The 20,624-nt window shown below is 46.5% G+C and overlaps 1 protein-coding gene across 3 annotated transcripts in view; it reads left to right on the forward strand.

The window, feature by feature from the left end:
* Nucleotides 1–20,624, forward strand: part of DPYSL2 (dihydropyrimidinase like 2) — a 115,265-nt gene that overhangs the window by 21,923 nt on the left and 72,718 nt on the right. Inside the window, exon 1 of one of the 3 annotated variants that reach the window (XM_066352152.1) lies at nt 17,206–17,529. The exons of 1 other annotated variant lie outside the window; for it this stretch is intronic. In XM_066352152.1, the coding sequence (XP_066208249.1) occupies nt 17,491–17,529 (39 nt within the window). In that variant the 5' untranslated portion in view covers nt 17,206–17,490. Of the gene's footprint in view, nt 1–17,205; nt 17,530–17,794; nt 17,926–20,624 lie in introns of those variants that run through there. One more of the 3 variants, XM_066352153.1, reaches the window with a different exon arrangement.

The raw sequence follows: 20,624 nt of genomic DNA on the forward strand, positions 1-20,624 counted from the left end.
GCTCGTGAAAATATTTTCTGACCATTAAACCGGTCCGTGGCCCAAAAAAGGTCGGGAACCACTGCTCTAAGCAATGGTGCTGTAACCTGTCCATCTGCTTGGGCTTTTAGTCATGTAAATGAACTGGAGTTCTTACAGGCATACGATTATGCCAAAGCTGGTAGTAAATATGGTTGGAGAAAAAAATCAACTGCAAAAAAATGATTGCCAACCGCTCTTCTCATTAATTCTCCTTCAACTTCAGTGACAGAATTAGCAAAAGCAGGGGTTCTGGGAAGGGTCAGCTTTACCTTCTGACCGCAAATTCATCCAGGAACAGAGACAACTCAACTCACAATGTCATTCTAGTGATCTTAGCAACAATAATAGTGCGCCAGTAAAACCACATCTCTTGTAAGGTTTTTCTTGAAATACCCTTTCACTGGTCTCTGGTATTTGTGGTCACATTTTAATCAATACGGACTCTGAAATTACCATGCAGGATTCAGGAATTAAGCCCTTCAGGGAATTATCCAAGTTTGGAGCCAAATAAAGCAATGCAGACACATTCTACAAACTTCTCAAACCCTACAGGACTCTGGACTGCTCTTAGAACCCTTTAATATTTGACATTGTCACCAGTTTGTTTTTTTCTTTTGAGCCATTCATTCGTTAAGAAGATGAACTTCCAGAGAAAACCAGTTTGATGGTGGGTTTCACATTCAGTCCTTCAGGTTTTCTTGACTGTCACTGGAGAATTTGGTGTGCAAAAGATTAAGCTGAGTTTAATGTGTTACAGAGTACTTTTTGAATATAACAGATGTTGGCTTCAAGCAAATCACCTATTTCTTTTAGACCTGCTTCCTCATTTGACAAGTGGGCTTTGAAATAGGTTACTCCTGGGGTTATTGTTGAAGACCGAATGGAGTATTATATATAGAATGCTTGGCTCAAGTAGGGGCTCAGCAATCTGAGCTGTTCATGCTGTAACATGAGTAGGAAGTAAGTAATTGGAGCACTCTTTGGTGAGGTTTATAGCAAAGCTATGGAAGCATTTCTGTGGGAGCACCAAGCAGGGATGACTTTATCATCTTACAGTTTATGATCACAAACTACGAATGGACATTCAACCCTTTTTTTGTTTGTTTTTTTGTGGGTTTTTTTTTTGTATTTTTCTGAAGTTGGAAATGGGGAGGCAGTCAGATAGACTCCCGCATGCGCCCAACCAGGATCCACCCGGCACGCCTACCAGGGGGTGATGCTCTGCCCATCTGGGGCGTAGCTCTGTTGCAACCAGAGCCATTCTAGTGCCTAAGGCAGAGGCCACAGAGCCATCCTCAGCGCCCGGGCCAACTTTGCTCCAATGGAGCCTTGGCTGCAGAAGGGGAAGAGAGAGACAGAGAGGAAGGAGAGGGGGAGGGGTGGAGAAGCAGATGGGCGCTTCTCCTGTGTGCCCTGGCTGGGGATCGAACCTGGGACTCCTGCACGCCAGGCCGACGCTCTACCACTGAGCCAACCAGCCAGGGCCTCAACCCTTTTTAGTACGAAGACAGATGCTCCCCATCTCCTTTCCACTCAAATCTCACACACTCCTTCAATCTACCTTCTCTCTTTGAATAATTCTACTTTTTTCACTGAATGTAGTAGGGGTAAAGGAAACAGATAGGAGCCTACTAATGTTCCTTCCCACCACCTGCCTCCCTGGCACCATCTTTCCCCACCTGCTGTACCATTTCTGTCAGCATACAGAAGTCCTTTAGCATCTCCGTTATAAACTATTATAAAACAGCAACAGTCAAACTCACAAAGTCCTTCCTCTCTTGACCCCACAATCCTCCTAGATCCTACTATTTCCTACTCTTTTGCTTAGCGAACTTTTCTAAAGATGTTAAAGATGTATCCATATTTCTGCTTACATTTACTTATCCCCCATTTACTGTTTTAAAAAAATAAACTTTATGTACATCACAGAGGAATATATTATTAAACAGACATATGGCTAAAGCCCACTTTGACCACTCTCCCCATCCTGGTCTCCTCTCTTGACCAGAGGTAACCAGGGTTTATCCATTCTTTGATATCCTTCTAGCACATTTTCTATATATTTACACATTTATGTTCTTGGGGAAAATGTGTGTTATTATTTGTGTGCATGTGTGTGTTTAACTGAATGAAGTCATGCTACATCAGCAACTTGTTTCTTTTTCCTTTCTGTGTTTCAGAAGTCTGTGTTAGCATATACAAGTTAATTTACATTTCTATAGTTGTTGGTACTACTAATAATTACTAATATTTATTGTGTGCTAAATATGCCCCAAGCACAATTCTAATTGTTTTACATGTAGTTACTTATTTAGGCCTTTGGGCGACTCTGGGAAGTAGGTATTATAGTCTCCATTTTAATGAGGAAACTGAGGCAGAGAGAAGGTGAGTAACTTGGTTAAGCTTGTGAGCTCAGGAAGCAATGAAATCAGGATATAAAATGAAGCATTTGGCTCCACAGTGTGGGTTCCTAATCACTACATTGATCTACAGTTTGAACATATGGCATCATTAACCATTTTTCTGTTATTTCCAGTTTTTATTGACAATACACAAAGCTTCAGGGAATGTCTTATGTACACTTGCCCACAGGGATGTGAGTGCTTCTCTGTGGTAGACACTGGAAAGTGAAACATCTAACACATTTAACATTGTGGTGAATATTGTCGCATCATCCCTGAAAAGACTGTCCATTCACACTCCTATCAGCCACATAGAGGCATACTCCCGTAACTTCACCAACACTTGATATCAAATCTAAAACATTTGCCAATCACATAGGTTAAAAGAAGTATCGTGTAATTTTCACTCGCCTTTGTCTGAGTGTTAGTGGTTGGAGCATCTTTTCATACTTTTACTGGTTACTTATAGTGTTTCTTTTGCGACCTGCCTGCCTGTTCATAGTCTTCACCCACTTTTCTGTGGGAATATTTGTTTCTTTTCTTTTGGTTTGCAAGAGTTGTTTATATGTTTTGGATACCACAGCTTACACGTCAACCCACTTCAATATGGTTTTCATTTCTACTAAAACTTGTCAAAGTCATAGGATCTTCCTCCTGTCATGGATTCAATAGATCCTTCCCTGTCATTACCTACTCTAACCCATATATATATGACTGTCCATGAGGATATCCAAGCTCATAAAGGAAAAAAGGTGGCCACTAGATGGCAGTAGCACACACCAACTTTATTTGGGTAGCACTTTGACAGTTACCTGAGAGGGGAAAGTCCCTCACATCAGGATACATTCCAAGGACAGAGGTGTGAGCCAACACCCAGAAGCGAAAGAGGGAAAGGGTACTGCTGGGAGAGAGGGCCATTGTACAAGGCAGGGGTTGGGAGCTTACGGGTCTAGGTGACATTGCTCAGCGGCACAGTGGCTGGTCTCTGGGTCCAAGGCAGGCACAGGGAAAGCCCTTGCGTGTTTGTAAGTTCATTTGCTTTTAACCAGATGGGGAGCCCTGTTCATGCTTGTACAGTGAGAGGAAGGCCCAGTGGGAGGGCCGGGACATTGGAGAGTGGGGCTGTGGCTCCCTGACGGAAAAGAGAGACTGGCTTCAAGTGCAGAGGTGCCCGTGGTTGCTCAGGGACTGTCTGGGCTCCCTCCTGCAGGCGAGAAGAGCCTGTGTGAACCCAGGGATGGGGCCGAGGGGGAGGGAGAACATCTGAGGGAGTTGATGACAGATGGGCTTTATATTCAGGTAAAAGAGGAGGGGAAGATCTCTTCCCAGGGTAAGTGGAGCAGGGTAGGCTCCAGGAAAAGAGTGAATTTTGATAAAGCAGTTTTTATTAAGATAGAGTTCACATACCATATTACTCCTTTAAAGTGTGTGATTCATGGGTGTTAGTTTATTCCCAAGTTATGCCACCATCACACTATCTCCTTTCAAGATGTTTTCGGCCCTGGCAGGTAGTTCAGTTGGTTAGAGCAGGTTTCCCAGCAGGGCACATATAAGAGTCAACAACTGACGGCATGAATGGGTTCCTGTATATATTTAAGAGTAGCATATATTATCATATGCTAACTGTATGTTTAACTTTTGAAAGAACTGCCAAACTTTTCTCACAGTGGTGGCCCGTTTTACATTCCCAGTGGCAGTGTACAAGTGTTCAGTGTCTCCACATCCTCACTAACATCTGTCGTCATTGTTTTTTGGTGTTTTTTTTTTACAGAGACAGAGAGAGAGTCAGAGAGAGGGATAGATAGGGACAGATAGACAGAAATGGAGAGAGATGAGAAGCATCAATCATTAGTTTTTTGTTGCGACACCTTAGTTGTTCATTTATTGCTTTCTCATATATGCCTTGACCGCGGGCCTTCAGCAGACTGAGTAACCCCTTGCTCGAGCCAGCGACCTTGGGTCCAAGCTGGTGAGCTTTGCTCAAACCAGATGAGCCCGCGCTCAAGCTGGCAACCTCGGTGTCTTGAACCTGGGTCCTCCACATCCCAGTCTGACACTCTATCCACTATGCCACTGCCTGGTCAGGCTGTCGATGTCTTATTTGATGGTAGTCCTCCTAGTGGAGCTGGAGTGGCATCGCACGGTGGTTTGGATTTGCGTGTCCCTATGACTTAAGATGCTGGGCATCATTTCACATGCTTGTTGGCCATTTGTGTATCTTGTTTGGAGAGATGTCTACCCAAATCCCCTGCCAATTAAAAAAAATTAGTTGTTTGTCTTTTTGTTGTTGAGCTGTAGCAATTCTTTATACATTTTGGATACTAGCCCCTTATCAGAGATAGAATTTGCAAATATTTTTTTTTAATTCTGTGAGTTGTCTTTTTTTTTTCTTTCAAGATTTTATTTTTATTCATTTTAGAGAGGGCAGAGAGAGAGAGAGAGAGAGAGAAAGAGATAGAGAGAGAGAGAGAGAGAGAGAGAAGAGGAAGGAGGAGGAAGCATCAACTCCCATATGTGCCTTGACCAGGCAAGTCTGGGTTCTGAACCGGCGACCTCACTGTCCCAGGTCAGTGCTTTACCCGCTGCGTCACACAGGTCAGGCTGTCTTTTTTTTTTTTTTTTTTAACAATTTTATTTATTGACTTTAGAGAGAGGGGAGAGAGAGAAATGGGTAAAGGGGGAGTGGGAAGCATCAACTTATAGTAGTTGCTTCTTGTATGTGCCTTGACCAGGCGAGCCTGGGGTTTTGAACCTGCGACCTTAGCATTCAGGTCGATGCTTTACCCACTGCACCACCACAGGTCAGGTATGAGTTGTCTTTGCACATTCTTGATAGTGTCCTTTAGAGTTGAAGATCTCAGGACTAATGATGACAACAACAATACTGGTTATTAGTATTATTATTAACAACCAGCATTTGAATTCTTACTAGGTGCTAGATACGGTGCTAAGCCATATTGTGGACAGTCTCATTCAGTCTTTACAAAGACCCATGAGGGAAAAAGTATGAGCTCTGGAGTGAGCTGTCCAGCTTTCCATTAGCAGCTGCTACTGCCTACCAGCAGCCTGATCTTGTTCAACTTACCCGCCCTTTCTGTGTCGTGTTTGCAGTTTAGCAAGCAAAAATATAAAACACCCAGTTAATTTTAAATCTGAGGTAAACATCAAATAATTTTTTACTTCCTTAGAATAAGTATGTCCCACACAATATTTGGGACATAGTTATGCTAAAATAATTATTCATTGTTTGTCTGAAGTCCAAATGTAACGAGGCATTTTATTGGTATTTTATCTGGTAATATTTCTGTGACTTTCTTTATTGCTTAAGTTAGAATCTAAGAATTTTGTCTAAGTCTTTAGGTATTGTAGTCAGTCCGGTTGCTATAACAAATTATCATAGACTGGGTGTCTTGAACAACAAATATTTATTTCTGGAGGATGGAAGTCTGAGATCAGGGTGTCAGCTTGGTCAAATTCTGGCGAGAGCTCTCATCCAAGGTGCAGACAGCCATCGTCTCTGTGTGTGCCCACATGGCAGATAGGTAAGAGAGCTCTCTGGCCTCTTCTTCAAAGGGCACTGATCCCATTCATGAGGGCTCCACCCTCATGATTTAATAACCTCCCGAAAGCCTACTGCCTAATACTATCGCCATCCTCAGCACTCGGGCCAACTTTGCTCCAATGGAGCCTTGGCTGTGGGAGGGGAAGAGAGAGGGAGAGAGAGGAAGGAGAAGGAGAAGGGTGGAGAAGCAGGTGGGCGCTTCTCCTGTGTGCCCTCTCTGGGAATTAAACCCGGGACTTCCACATGTTGGGCCAACATTCTACCATTGACCCAATCAGCCAGGGCTTTGCGTCAGTTGCCTGCTGCATGGTAGATCAGAACCTCTGAAGGCCATGAAACTTCTGCAGTGTTGGACAATGGCCGCCTGGGAAGTGTGTAGATAAGGCCTGTGGCAGATGAGTTGTGAGGTCAAAATGTATACGTGGAATAACCCTCTAAACTCCTGACACCAGTTTTGCTAAAGACCAGGGAGAGGGACTTCCAGTCACATCGCCAATCCATCACACCAACTACTGCTGTTTAATATCTTCTGAGAGCCCTTCAATTGGGGCCAGTGAGTGGTGGGAACAGTGTAGTGGGTTGTGACCCATTTAACTGCTCATAATTATGAATACTATTTACATTTCAGTGTAGAGCCTTCTGGATTCTTTTTAAAAATTATACACATGCATTTCATTACATTTATTGTGTATATGTCCTGTGTACATGACATTTAATAAGTAGGATAAGGTGGGAGGGCTTCCTGTTTCTAATCTGACATGTTAGCAGGTTGGAAGTCATAACTCCTATTCTCATAATAAAAAAGCTGGACAAACAGAAAATCAACAACTGTTCTTAGATCCAGCAGAGAAGTGTGGTTGCAGGGCAAGCTGCTGCCCCCGCAGGTGGAGAGACTGGCTGACCCCGAGGACGCAGAGTTCACTGGAGTGGAAGCCTGCCATTCAGTGAGTCCTGGGTACTTCTACCCATACATCATGGCCAGCTTTCAACAAATTTACAAAGCATTCTAACAGACAGAAACACAGTTTGAAGATGTAGTGTATTACAAGCCTCAGATATGAGAGGTTCTAAGTATACTAAGGTGAATGTACTAGGGGCTATAATGGAAAAAGTGGAAAACATACAAGAACAGATGAATAACGTTACCAGAGAGATGGAAATTGTAATGAAGAATCCAAAGGAAATTCCAGCAAACAAAAATACAGTAAAAGAAATGAGGAGTATCTTTGATGTGCTTACCAATAGACTAGACACTGCCAAAGAAAGAATCAGTGTGCTTGAAGAAATGTCAATAGAAACTTATAATACCAAAATGCAGAGAGAAAAAGAAAGAATAAAATGCAGTTCCCTGCTGCTCTTCCTCATTCAGATTTGAAGGTCGGTGTGTGACTGCACAGACTGGCCTCCCCAGCAGCTGAACAGCCAGGAAAGTATCAGTGAGAGAGACTGTGAATCCTAGTGTTGGCCTTGACTCCGAAGGGGGCTGAAAGGGAAAGGCTCACACACTGTTGGCTTCCCAGGGACCACCTGCAGTTCTGGTGACAACCTTGGTCATCCACTAGACCATCATTACCTCTGGCTTTCTGTAGTCTAAATGGCCAAATGACTTGATATAGCCAAATAAAGAGGAAAAATAGTGGGAGAGGGCAAGATTGGGAGCATGTCTCCATATTGTATTGAAAGAACATGTCACAAGGTGAACTTGCTCATCCTGCTTTGAACTATCTGAATTTCCCCCATACTTACCAAGATTGGTATTTGTCACACTGGAGGATCCAGTGCTATAAAGATGTCCCTTGTTCCAGCTCTCCTATCCCACTAAGAAATGACTGGAGACACATCTTCACATTCTAAAAGTTTCTGTAACATGGTAAGTGAGGGGCTAATCCATCTATGACTACAAGATGGTGCTGGTAGCAAGTGTCCGGACCTTAGTGACATTTCCACATTCTCCTCTGGTGAGAGAATGGTTGTCACATATGCCCATTGATCCTCCTGGGAACTTTCAACTAAATGGATGGATCCTAAGGCAGCCTGGTTGTGAATTTCATGCCCTGAAAGATTATTTTAGACTCAAGTCCCAGTGTAATAGTATTTATAACTAGAACTTCTGTTCAAGATCTTATTCATTTATTCGTCTCTTTATCCATCTACCCACCCACTCATCCATCCATCATTCTTTCAGAATTCCTTATGTGCTTATTTTATGCAAGGCGCTGTGAAGACTGCTAGAGAAAGTGTAACCTCTGACCTCAGGAAGTTTGTTGTCTAGCCTGATCAGGTGGTGGCGCAGTAAAGCATCGGACTGGGATGCAGAGGACCCAGGTTCAAGACCCCGAGCTCGCCAGCTTGAGTGTGGGCTCATCTGGCTTGAACAAAAAGCTCACCAGCTTGGACCCAAGGTTGCTGGTTCGAGCAAGGGGTTACTCGGTCTGCTGAAGGCCCGTGGTCAAGGCACATATGAGAAAGCAATCAATGAATTACTAAGGTGTGGCAACGAAAAACTAATGATTGATGCTTCTCATCTCTCTCTGTTCCTGTCTGTCTGTCCCTATCTATCCCTCTCTCTGTCCCTGTAAAAAAAAAAGAAGTTTGTTGTCTAGAAGGAAACACTATATAAAGAGAGAGCATAAGAAACTATTAGAAGTCTGTACAGAGCTCCATACTGAAGGAGTGGTCAGCCTTGTCTGCAGGCTCAGGAATGAGGTGACAAGTGAGGGTCAGTGAGAGGACAGGCTGGGAGAGGTGGAGATGTGATTATAGACACAGAGGTTACAAACAACTCCACACATTCGGGCATGCAGTTTGATGTGGCCAGAGCATGGGATGTCAAATAGGGATGCCAAGAGCACTGAAAGAAGGTAACAGATACAGGCAGGGGCTGTGTTATTCAGAAAACCTGGCCACCGTGCTATGGATTCGGGACTTTATGACCTAGGTATTGTGGAGTCTTTAAAGCATTATAAGCAGAAGAGTAACATGGTCAGATTTGCACTTTTGAAAAAGTACCCTGACTTCAGGCAGAGTAAGTACCAGATGCAGGGTCCTTGTTAGTTAACTGGGCAAGATGGTGAACCCCAGACAACGGCACCATCCTTGGCTGGAGAGGAAAGAGGAGGAGTAAGGGCATCCCCTCCCCCTCATCTCTCAGGACCCTGGGATACTTTCTTCCTCTCACCCCAATCACATTAAAGTGGCGTTTTCACTAATTTAACTTTATTTCTGAGAAACAGAAGCAAGCTCCGCCCACATGGACTGGTGCAAGCACGTGGTTCCTCCCCTGACTTGACTGCATGCCCACACGAGGTCAGTGTTGCCCACTGGTGTGAGACCCAGCGCACCGGTCCACACTACGATGAATAATCTGCTCCCACCACAACTCCAATTGGCTGTTGATCCATCAATGACTTCCTTATCGGCGTGTCCTCGTGAGGTCCCACTTTGGATGGGTGATCATCTGCGGGCACAGAACCCCCAGCCCAGGCACAGTGCAGAGGAGCACAGCTTCTCTGGGTCCAGTGAAGTGCTCAGTGTACACCTGCCATACCCCATGGCTTTGACACCTTATAGCGCTCGGAGGCCATGGAGGAGCTTGCTAGCTCATCTCTGTGTTACCGTTTGGTTTCTTCTGGAGTCAGTAAAAGGCAACATTTCTTTAAATCTTTACAATATCCAAATGGGACCACTTCCAAGAATTCACAGATGAAGCTCATAAATTGCCCTGATGAGGTCACTAGGGAACCTGTCTGAATGAATGGGCAAGAGGCATGAACTGTTTCTGAGTAAGTGAGCAGTTCTCAGTATTCAAACATGGGGGGTTTTCTTAAGAGACGAACTTCTGACACATTGTTTAGACCCTCTCTGGGCACACCACTCTGGATGCACTACTCACTTTTTCTTGGCCCTTTTTGGACCCGACACAGCTTCTGAACCAAGGAGGGTCCAGATGGACGAGGGCCTGCTGTATTTCCTGGGAGGGGTACAGCCCCAGCTGAGAAACGGGCTTGGAAAGAGGGTCCCAACAGCAAGGAGCAAACCCGACCTACAGGGGGAACTGAGCTCTGTGACCACCAGGCCTGATGCTTTTGGGGGCTGCATGTTCTGTATGGATGACTGGAACTCAGGCTATCTGACCCAGCCCAATTAGGTGAATTCTTGCCATCTGGCATTTTATTTTATTTTTGTATTTCTCTGAAGCTGGAAACGGGGAGAGACAGTCAGACAGACTCCCGCATGCACCCTACCGGGATCCACCCGGGATCCCCACCAGGGGCGATGCTCTACCCACCAGGGGGCGATGCTCTGCCCCTCCGGGGCGTCGCTCTGTTGCGACCAGAGCCACTCTAGCACCTGGGGCAGAGGCCAAGGAGCCATCCCCAGCGCCTGGGCCATCTTTGCTCCAATGGAGCCTTGGCTGTGGGAGGGGAAGAGAGACAGAGAGGAAGGAGGGGGGGGTGGAGAAGCAGATGGGCGCTTCTCCTGTGTGCCATGGCCAGGAATCGAACCCGGGACTTCTACACGCCAGGCCGACGCTCTACCACTGAGCCAACCGGCCAGGGCATGCCATCTGGCATTTTAAAAACTTGGAGCTTATATCAGGGAGGCAGAGATGGAAGGTGAGCCCTGGTCACCTTGGCTGAGGCTTGCTCAGCAGGGCAGGGCTGGATGAAACCTGCCTGTGGCGGTGGGAGAGAACCTGCCGCGGGTTTGCTTATTTAACTTCTGCTGTGACGGCCTCGCTGTGGGGGCGGGTGGAGAACAGTGTGACTTAGGGAGTTTGTAACAAGGAGGTAGAAATTAAAAGTACCCAAGTAAACAAATAAATAAAAATACTTGCAACTTCTGATCACTGCTGTTGAGGAGACCGTGCTGAGCTAGGGAAGCATGGCAAATCTGTGGGTGGACTTCAGATAGGGCAGTCAGGGCAGGGCTCCCTGAAGGGCGCCCGGAAGGGTGAGAAGGAACCTGCCCTACAGTGAATGGGAGGAGAGGCGACAGCAGCAGCAGGGGCCACTGTAAGAAAACAGAAGGAAACCAGGGTGCCATGTGTGGAGGAAGACCCAGGATGAAGCTGGGTGGGGGAGGCTGTCTTGATAAACAGCCTGCTTTGTTGTCTGAAATTCTGCCAACCAGGGTCTTCCCATTTTAGCTCATTCATCGCTTATTTAAACACTGGTGCTAATCAATCATGTTTCCAATGAGAGGAGAGCTGGGCCACTGAGAGAAACTAGTCCTGTTGAGGGACAAGGAAAGACAGAAATAGAGAATTCATTTGAGGACAAGAAGAATTGTCTAAAGAACTCATGCAGGTTCTGGTAAACTGATGGACATTCTAGGTGCCTTTAGGGGCAGGCAAATGATTGTGAAAGGGGTAAGAAAGAAATTGTGACAGCACACTCCCTAGGCCCACCCCTTTCACAAGGTGAGTCCTGGTTTTGGCTAAACAACTACTTTCTCAATTAAAGAACTACACCCTTGGGCTTGAGAATATCACATAGGCCTGAATTAGAACCCCACTCTTGCCCTTCCATGCATTTTGGCCTGGAACAAGAGGTTTCTGTGAGCTCTACTCTCCATAAAATGAGGATATGAAGATGTGCCTTGTAAGATTCTGGGGGAGGATTAAATAAGACGTATTTAAAGTACCCAATGGTACATCTAGACTATGGTGTGCTCAGTAAATGCGAATTCCCTTCTCATTGACAATATAACTGTTTTACTAGAAGGCTGATAAGTAGAAGGATCATGATGATAATATTTACTGCTCTTATATCAGATCTTCCTACTGGATAAAAAGGAGAGCATCGATGAACTTTGGGTAGTTGGAAAAACTTCAGGTAGGGAGTGAGAGTGTTTTTCTAACTTCCCCTTCTGTAAAGTGGTCTAGAGGCCAGAGGGAGACTAGTTAACATTACTGGGCTTTTTATCTCCAGAGAGTCTAATCAGGATGTCTGAGCTGGGGCCCCAAAGGGTTCCAGTGCAGAGGCAAAATCACTCCAGGTGATTAGGACCCAGGAACACTGGAACAAAGAGGCCCTTTCCTAGTCCTGAGTCACCAACCAGCCAGACAAGAATAGAGGAGATCAGTGCACTTTCCTCATTCACCACCAGTTGGCGGGCCTCAAACATGACTACCAGAGCAAGATGCTGTGTCTCCTTGCTCTATAGAAAATCCCCAGGGAAAATCTGTGGTCACACAGAGGATGGATGACGTGCAAGGTAGGTAAAGCAGGGGTCATTCGGAAGGATTGCATGCTAACTGGAGATAACAGGAGATAGCCAAGTTTAGAGTCTATGAAGTACACGCTTTCCTCTGTGCCCTGATGGATTTGGACAGATGAGTCTCATGTCTTCACACAGTGAGGACTTCAGGATGCTTTCATAGCCTCCACAGAGTTGATCAAAAGTCTTTGCAGTTCTAGCAAAACCAGCACCTTCCTCAGAAGGCCAGTCACTACTGAGCATTGTCAGCCACCACTGCTTCCCCCAGTAAAGGATGCATCAGCCGGGGAAGGTCGTAGGCAGGCTTGAACCTGTCCCTCTGTAGACTTTGCCCCTTCAGGGCAACACGCACAAAGGAAATGCCCATCACTGCCTGGTTCCAGCCTCAGAGAAGAAGGCACCACTTCCAGCTCAAGTGTCCTACTACAAGCCTTCAATTTTGGGCAAAGAATTCTGATATTTTCTCTTTACCACTGTGTTATTTTGAAAACTTCTCTGCAGGCTGCATCTGAGGCCATAGCCCCTGCTCTAGGGGTATCTTTTCTTGGTCAGATCTAGGCTCTGTTCTTCCTGTTAGCGATTTCTGTTTTGGAGTTTCCCTGCTCTGTGACATCCAGAACGTTACACTTCTGCAGAGGCCCAGGTGGGGCCACAGAAACAGAAATGGCTACTCTTGCTTTTCAAAGTGGGAAGATGAAACCAAGAGCAGTGGCAAGCCTGGCCCTGGACGGGACACAGACTGGGCAGGGTGCTGAGGAACTGAAAGCAGCTGGTCACCTGGCAGCACCCAAGTGACAGCACTTCATCTCCCCATCCCCAGTTCCCAGCAGGTTATATGATGCCCACATCTTAAAAAACACTGATTGGGCTTGACCAGGCAGTGGTGCAGTGGATAGAGCATCAGACTGGGATGTGGAGGACCCAGGTTTGAGACTCCGAGGTCGCCAGCTTGAGCGTGGGCTCATCTGGTTTGAGCAAGGCTTACTAGCTTGAGCCCAAGGTCGCTGGCTCGAGCAAGGGATCACTCGGTCTGCTGAAGGCCCGCGGTCAAGGCACATATGAGAAAGCAATCAATGAACAACTAAGGAGCCGCAACAAAGAATTGATGTTTCTCATCTTTCTCCCTTCCTGGCTGTCTGTCCCTATCTGTCCCTCTCTCTGACTCTCTCTGTCACAAAAACAAAAAAACACTGATTGGCTGTCATCACTTGGACATCCATCCATGCATCCTACCCTTCCTCAACCATCACCCCGCTGGGCCCAAAATAGGGTACAACATGAATAAGGCTTTTGAAAGAGCTCCTAGTCTCTGTGAGCTCCAACTTTAAATGGAAGGAAAGTCATGCTCACTTGGCGTTGGTGTAGATGAGGACAGTATAATGTAAGTGGAGTAATATGATAAATGGTATAACAGAGGCATGCACAAAGAATAATGAGAGAGTGGAGAGAGAAGGCTTTGGGAACAGGTGCTGAGAAGAAATTACTGGAGATGGCTTCGTACAATTCTGGAATTCATTTTAGGATTGGACGTACTCACCTTGTTTTTTCAGGCTTGATGGTACATGGCAGTTTGTTTAGGGGAGGTGTAGCTTAAATTCAGGCAGCTACAGCCATGCAAGGAAGGAATAAGCTGCATGATGACAAGGTTCTCTTGCAATTTCAGGGACTTGCAGGAGAGGAGCTGGGTTGCCACGAAGGAAGACCCAGCCAGGCGACAGTGCTAAGAGAAATGCCAAGTTGGGGATATTATTGATGTCAGAGCTCACCATGACAGTGACGTGGGAGAATCTTCTTTCCTTGTCATAGCAATGGCAGCATTTATTTATTTATGTTAAGGGCCCTGCCTGGATTGGACAGTGTGCTGTTTCCTAGACAAAGAGGAATGAAAAGCTTTTAGCTTCTAGGAGTCCTGCTTTAAAAGAAATCGGCAGATAATCTCAATGCGGAGGGATGTATGTTACAGTTGAAGTGAATACAGGAAGTTGTGCTTAAGCCTTTAGGAGGCAGGATGGGGCAGACTTCATTGAAGTGCTATTTAAGCTCACTTTTAGAGGAAGTGTTGAGGGGGAAGGGAAAAAGGTGAAGGGAGTAGAGCACAGATTTGAGAAGGAGCAGTATGTGTGTTGATGGGCATCTGTGCACCCCAGCATGGGATGAGGGCGTGGGTGTCTGGAATGGGAGACAGAGTTGCAGAGGAGATTGTGGTCAGAGTCTGATACTGCACCTGAATAGAACTCACTCCTGCTCATGGATCTGATTAGGCAGCTTCTCCCTTCCCCCAGACCACCCAGAATGCCAGGGGGAGAACCATTTCATTAAAGTACTGTGTCATTTGGTCATCACACCTTGCTCTTTCTGGTGCTGGGGCAGAAGGAGTATGGGAAGGCAGGGGTTTTGGGAAGGGGTCATATATGGAATAGGTTACTTTACAATGCTTTTTCATGTTTGACATACATTTACTTTTTTAAAATTTTGGAAATATCACACTTGAGAATAGGTTCAAATATTTGGTAGGGGATAATGATCTGAAACATTACAGAATAATTTCATGGAATGTGTTGTCTGAAGACAGTGTAAAAAAATAATGTTTATTAACAAACTTCTCAGTGCAGAGTGGGTGATCAATTCTCTCCACCCCCTCTACTTTTCTGCTTTGCACTGAGCAGTAAGTTCAGTAAGAAATGCAGATGGTAGGCAGTTCTTTTCCTTGATCCCTTAAAATTATTTGCTATCTTCTATGTGCAAAATATCTTAGGCTCTATCTAGTCAGAACAAACCAATCAATTGAAACCTTACATCTTTGGACATTTATGAGTGGAAACGTCAATTGTAAACTAAGAACCTCATCAATGGCTACAGAAATAAGACTGACACAGAAGCTTTTGAGAACTTCTATTGCAAAACATTCAGTGGCAAATTGGCAATTAACAAGATATAATAAATTCATTAAGATCAAACAATTCAGGAGTAGGAAAACATAACAAGAATACATACAAGCAATATAATTAGAGCTTATTTTGTTTTAAGTTCATTTGAACCTCATTATTTACTTGCTTGCTAAGTATTTTTCTTACAATTTAATAGGCCCCTTGCGGCCCTCCCTACCCTCCCCCAGTTTCCCAGATAGGAGGGCCCATTTTGTGTTCTCAGACTTGTGATTTGAACCCCCACAGGCTGGCACCAGCACTTGCTGACATCAACTCACTTTTCTCTTAGCATATATCACATAGTTGGAGGATGAAGTACTTCTATTTTAATTTCAAGATGCACAGCTAATTGGACCTTGAATGAATTAACCAGCTGTGAAGCTTCCTGCATGCCTCACAGCTCATTCCAGGGACCTTAGAATTTACAGGAATAGGAGTGAAAGGGTGCATTTCACACCTTCTGGACAAATTCCCTGGTCCACTCTTGGGTTGCGGATGGACAAATAACCATCCAGTGGCCAGATGCAGAAAAGGCAGAACAAAGGCCCACAGAAGACCCAGGATTATTTTGTATTTACTTGGCTAATCTTTGCTGAGGTGTGAGCCAATTAAATAGATCCTTCTTCTTTTTTATTTTTCATGATTGCTAGGAGGCCTAGATTACGTAGGAAATCTAGCTATTGTTTGATCTACATGGCTGTCTTTGGTTTTAGCTCTTGCACCTGCTTGGGCAGCCTTCCAGAGATGATTCCTGGTAGACAGCTAGGCATCAACTGCACCAGCGATTTTCTTCCACAGGGATTCGGAACTTAGAGCAGTTGAGCCTAACTTGGACCAGCAAAGCCATGGGGTCCCAGGCCTGTTCAATTCTTAGTGTCAAGAAGAGGGTCCTGGAATGCGCGTTGTAAAACTGACTGAGGGTCTCTGACTGGAGAGTCAAGACTCCCGTTTTTAACGCTGATTCCAGGAGGCTTTCTCCATGACTCAGTTTCCCCTTCTTTTGGGACATCAGCTTTCCTTTCTTTCGTTCCTGCTGCTTCTCCAATTCATCTCCTCTTTTTCTGCCTCATTACGTAGTGTGGAGGCCCGTCGATAGCACTGTAAATTCTTCGAGCTCCCTGGGCGCTGTGATTCCAACAGCCTTTTCTCAACAGATCTGCAGGCACCAGCGAAATGCGACCCACGGGTCTAGGTGGGCGTGACTGTGAAAGAGAACAGGGACCCTAGATTGGCCCATTTTTGCCTCAACAGACAGCTGCTGAGTTCCCTGCCCTCAAGTTCCTCGTGGGTTGAAGGGACAGGGGACGGTTCAGGGCAGGGTTTCCATCCCCAGCAGCGGGCTTCAGCCTTTACCAGTTGCCCACCCCCCCCATTCTCTACTTCAGACTTTCGTTTCCAGCTGCCAGACCAGGGATGCCTGCATCCTGGCGCCTGCCCTCGGGCCGCCCCTTTCCGCCCTGGGGAAGCCTTGCCGACGCCGTGCAGCCCCGCTCGCAGGCCCAGGGCCGCCAGCCCCTCTCCCTCCGTTGAATTCCCCGGTCGACTCCTGGGTGGCGGGAGGAGGGATCGGGCGCCCCTCCCAGACGGCGCAGGCCGGTGGGACAGTCGCGCGCTCGCCGCCAGCGAAGCCATTGGTTCGGTGCAGTCACCCCACGCGGGGCTGCAGCTGCGGCCTCCGCGGATTGGCGCACGAGCGCACATCCACCGGGGCGAGCGCGAGCGGGCGCGTGCGGTTTGGGTTTCTTGGGAAGCCCACCTACTCCGGCTGGGCTCCCCCTGTCGGTAATGATCATCCCTGCGTTGCTGATGCTACGTCTGGGGCTGCAACCAGCCCCAGTCCCCGATGCCCTGGCCCAAAGAAAGGGCGCGAAGGCGCGCTCCCCACTCGGGCGCCCGCGCAACCGCCGCCCTCCGCCGTACTCTGCAGCATTTCGCGCTCTCGCGCCGCTTTCCTCCCGCCTGCTTTATTTGCATATCCCACGATTACGGCCAATCAGGGCTCGACTCTCCCGAAGCGGATGGCTTTTGCCTAAGAGGAAAGGGAGTGGCTGGCGGCGCATGCGCCGCGGTGGCCGACTAGAACCGAGGCTTTTATTGCTGTAGTTTATTTCCACCCCCTTCCCTCCTGTTCTCTCCCTCTTTTTTTTCCGCCCTAGCTGGGGCTGTGTTGGAGAAGAAAGAGACAGAAGATTGCATTTATCCTTTTACATTCCTGGAATTTGCTATCAGAAAGACTAGCTGAGCTGTTACATCCTTTTCAATCCTGAAAAAAAAAAAAAGATACCAACTGTCTTTCCTGGCATTTTTTTTTTTATTTAAAGCTGCCCTATTGAAATTATTTTTTTTCCCAGGAGAGATGTCTTATCAGGGGAAGAAAAATATTCCACGCATCACGGTGAGTTTGGTACTTGGGAAATTGCGGTCGGCCAGCAACCTTTTGTGGCACAGAACATCTAAGGAATTTTTTTTTTTAAGGGGTGGTGGTGGAGGAAGAGGGACCCGGCCCCCCCCCGCCCCCTCCCCCGTTGCTAAAGAAGGCAGTCGTGGTAGTGGGAGACGCAATCGTATAGAACGATAAGCCACATGATTTGTAAGGCATTAAAATAGCGTGAGTGCACTAAGGTCGTCCTGGGTAGCGCGCCAGATCCGCTGTATCCTTTTATTGTCGGAGCGAGATGCTGCAGCGCCGGCCTGTGGGGTGTAAGCAAATGGATGCCAGATTGCATATGCATGGTTGAAGCTCGGATATTGTTCTCCAGGCTGCGTGCTGCGAGGTTGGACTCCTGGAGCGGTATGCGGAGAAGGGAAATGGATTCTTCCGCCCCCACCGTAAAGGGTTTTCTGGAGCCTTCCTCCGGCTCCTTAGAAAAAGGAGCGAGTTTCAGCCTGGTAGCATAGTGACAGCAGAGGGATGCTAACGGGCAGAGTGTACCAGGGTGATGTGGACACGGAAAGGAAAAACAGGGACGCGGTGATGAGCAGAGAAGGGTGGGGGCCAGGCGTGGGCTTTTTGTTGACCAGAGACCGATTTTTGGTGGCCCTCTTGGCTTTCTCGTCCTCTGGTTCGTGGCTGTGACCCTGGCAGGGGCTCTGGGCTCCCTTTCTTGTGTGTTTCTGGCCCTTCTGCAGCCAGGAAGGCGTCCGTGTTGGCGCATACAAAGCGGGCTGGGAGGGTGGGTGTTGGGGACAGCGCCGAGCCGGGCTCGGGAAGGTAATGGCGCTGCGCGACGCGCAGAGCAGATGGCTCGGCCAGGCCTCGGCCAGACAATGATCGCGGCGGCCGGAGATTGTCCGCGCAGTTATGGGGCCTGGGTGGTCCGTTTGTAAGTCACGAGAGAAACGTCTGCCGGATGAACTGGCGATGCTTCAGCGAATAGATTCTTGTTCCCACCGTGCCCATCCTCTCCCATCTTTTCTTGGAAAAAAAATTATCCAGCCCTAGTTCTCTACATCCCCAAATGAAAGCCTGCGGAGGGAGGTTAGAACGCGAAGGAAATTAGTTATATAATAATGTGCAATTGCAAATGCACATAAATGTTATATAATAATGTGCAATCGCAGATTGCAGCTGATGGGTGGATATAACCCGGGGCTGAGGCAGTAATCTTTGAAAAGTGTCGATTTGTTCAGGGCTGGGTCTGAGGGCGCGCTTTCGGTCTGGTTTCCTCCCTAGCCACGGGCACCCCAGCTTCCTCTGGATGCACAACACACATCCATCCGCAGGGGAGAGAAATGGAAACGAGTGCACGGGGGAGGGGGCATGAGCTGAAGAGGATTTTATAGGGTGAGCAGGGCTGCTAGCATTTTGTAGAAAGCCAAAGACCCAAGATCCCAAAGAGCCCGGCGCAGGGGACCCAACGTTCTGTAGTCTCCGGTGAGAGGAAGGAGTCTGGAGAGTAGTGGTGGAGAGCTGATGTGCTGCAAAACTCAAATAATTTGCTGTCTTTGTGAATGAAAAAGGCAGTTTCGTTTTGACAGTGTGGGGAGAAAAAAATTTAAAAAGGAAACAACACCGATTTTTAAAAGAGCGCCCCCTTTACCCTTAAAATATCTGATTGCATTGTGGAGGACCTGTATAGCATGGTTTCTCTCCTTCCATCATCTCGCCAGCCTCTTATGTAAGAAGCCTTCTGGAAGGCACTAGAGTGAACAGGCTGTGATGTTTCATTTTCTTCTTGGTGTAATGTTAGCTTGGGCATTCGCAGTGATGGCTGGGACAGCGACGGCAGCCCAGCGAATGAGGGTGCAGGTGGTCAAGGGCAGGGCTTCTTCTTGCTTCTCAGGCAATATTTATCCTGTCAAAGCTGAATCCTGAGGGGAGATCTGTGTAGACAGGGAACAGCATACTGGATCAGGTCACCTTGGGCATGTGACTTAACCTCCCTGTGCCTCAATTTCTTTACGTGTCATGGGGTTAAGAATATGGCTGTATCCATAACAGCGGTTTGTTTTGAGGCTTTGGTGACATGGTGTACCATGGACAGGACAGGATTTTGTAAAAGTTTTTATATTTACCTTTTGCAAGTGCAGGAATTGTTGACTATTTAGTCCCATTTGACTTTCCAAAATCTACAGCAGGATGAAATGTACAAAACTTAAATGATCTTACTGTTTTTCATTATGTTAAAGAAACAATAAATACTTTGTAAACCCACATGCACATTTTGGTGTAAAAGAATCTTCTTGGCCTGACCAGGCGGTGGCGCAGTGGATAGAGAGTCGGACTGGGATGCGGAGGACCCAGGTTCGAGACCCTGAGGTTGCCAGCTTGAGCTCGGGCTCATCTGGTTTGAGCAAAGCTCATCAGCTTGGACTCAAGGTCACTGGCTTGAGCAAGGGGTTACTCGGTCTGCTGTAGCCCCACGGTCAAGGCACATAGGAGAAAGCAATCAATGAACAACTAAAGTGTCATACGAAAAACTAATGATTGATACTTCTCATCCCTCTCCCTCCCTGTCTATCCCTCTCTCAGACTCTCTCTCTGTCTCTGTAAAAAAAAAAAAAAATCTTCTTGGGTCCTTTGTGGTTTATATATATTTTTATTATAAACTTGCTGTAATATTTTCTTTGGTAGGTGCTAAATATAGATAGTACTTGCTGAGAAGATTGTTTAACAATTTTGAGTTAACCATTGTCAAAATGAGTGCCACTCCTTTGAAATATTTTGCATATTAAGAGGACAATCAGTGGTTTAACTTGTAACTTTTCAACCCAGTGTGGAATAGCACAGGTGTGTATCCATTGAATACAGGATTTTAACATTCCATTCTATCAGCAGCCTTTGGGATAGAGATCAGTCATAATGTAACATTTTCATTGCATTCCTAGCCCTCATGTGCTGCTTGTCATTCATATATATATATATATATATATATATCTTTTTTTTAACACTGTATTGTAAGTGCACCAATGATTTATAGTCGTGTTAGGTTTTAGAACTTAACTATCTCATCTACTTTATCATAAAACTTTATCTTTTCCTTAACAGCT

This window comes from Saccopteryx leptura, chromosome 1 (assembly GCF_036850995.1).
Source record: "Saccopteryx leptura isolate mSacLep1 chromosome 1, mSacLep1_pri_phased_curated, whole genome shotgun sequence".
Classification (NCBI taxonomy): domain Eukaryota; kingdom Metazoa; phylum Chordata; class Mammalia; order Chiroptera; family Emballonuridae; genus Saccopteryx; species Saccopteryx leptura.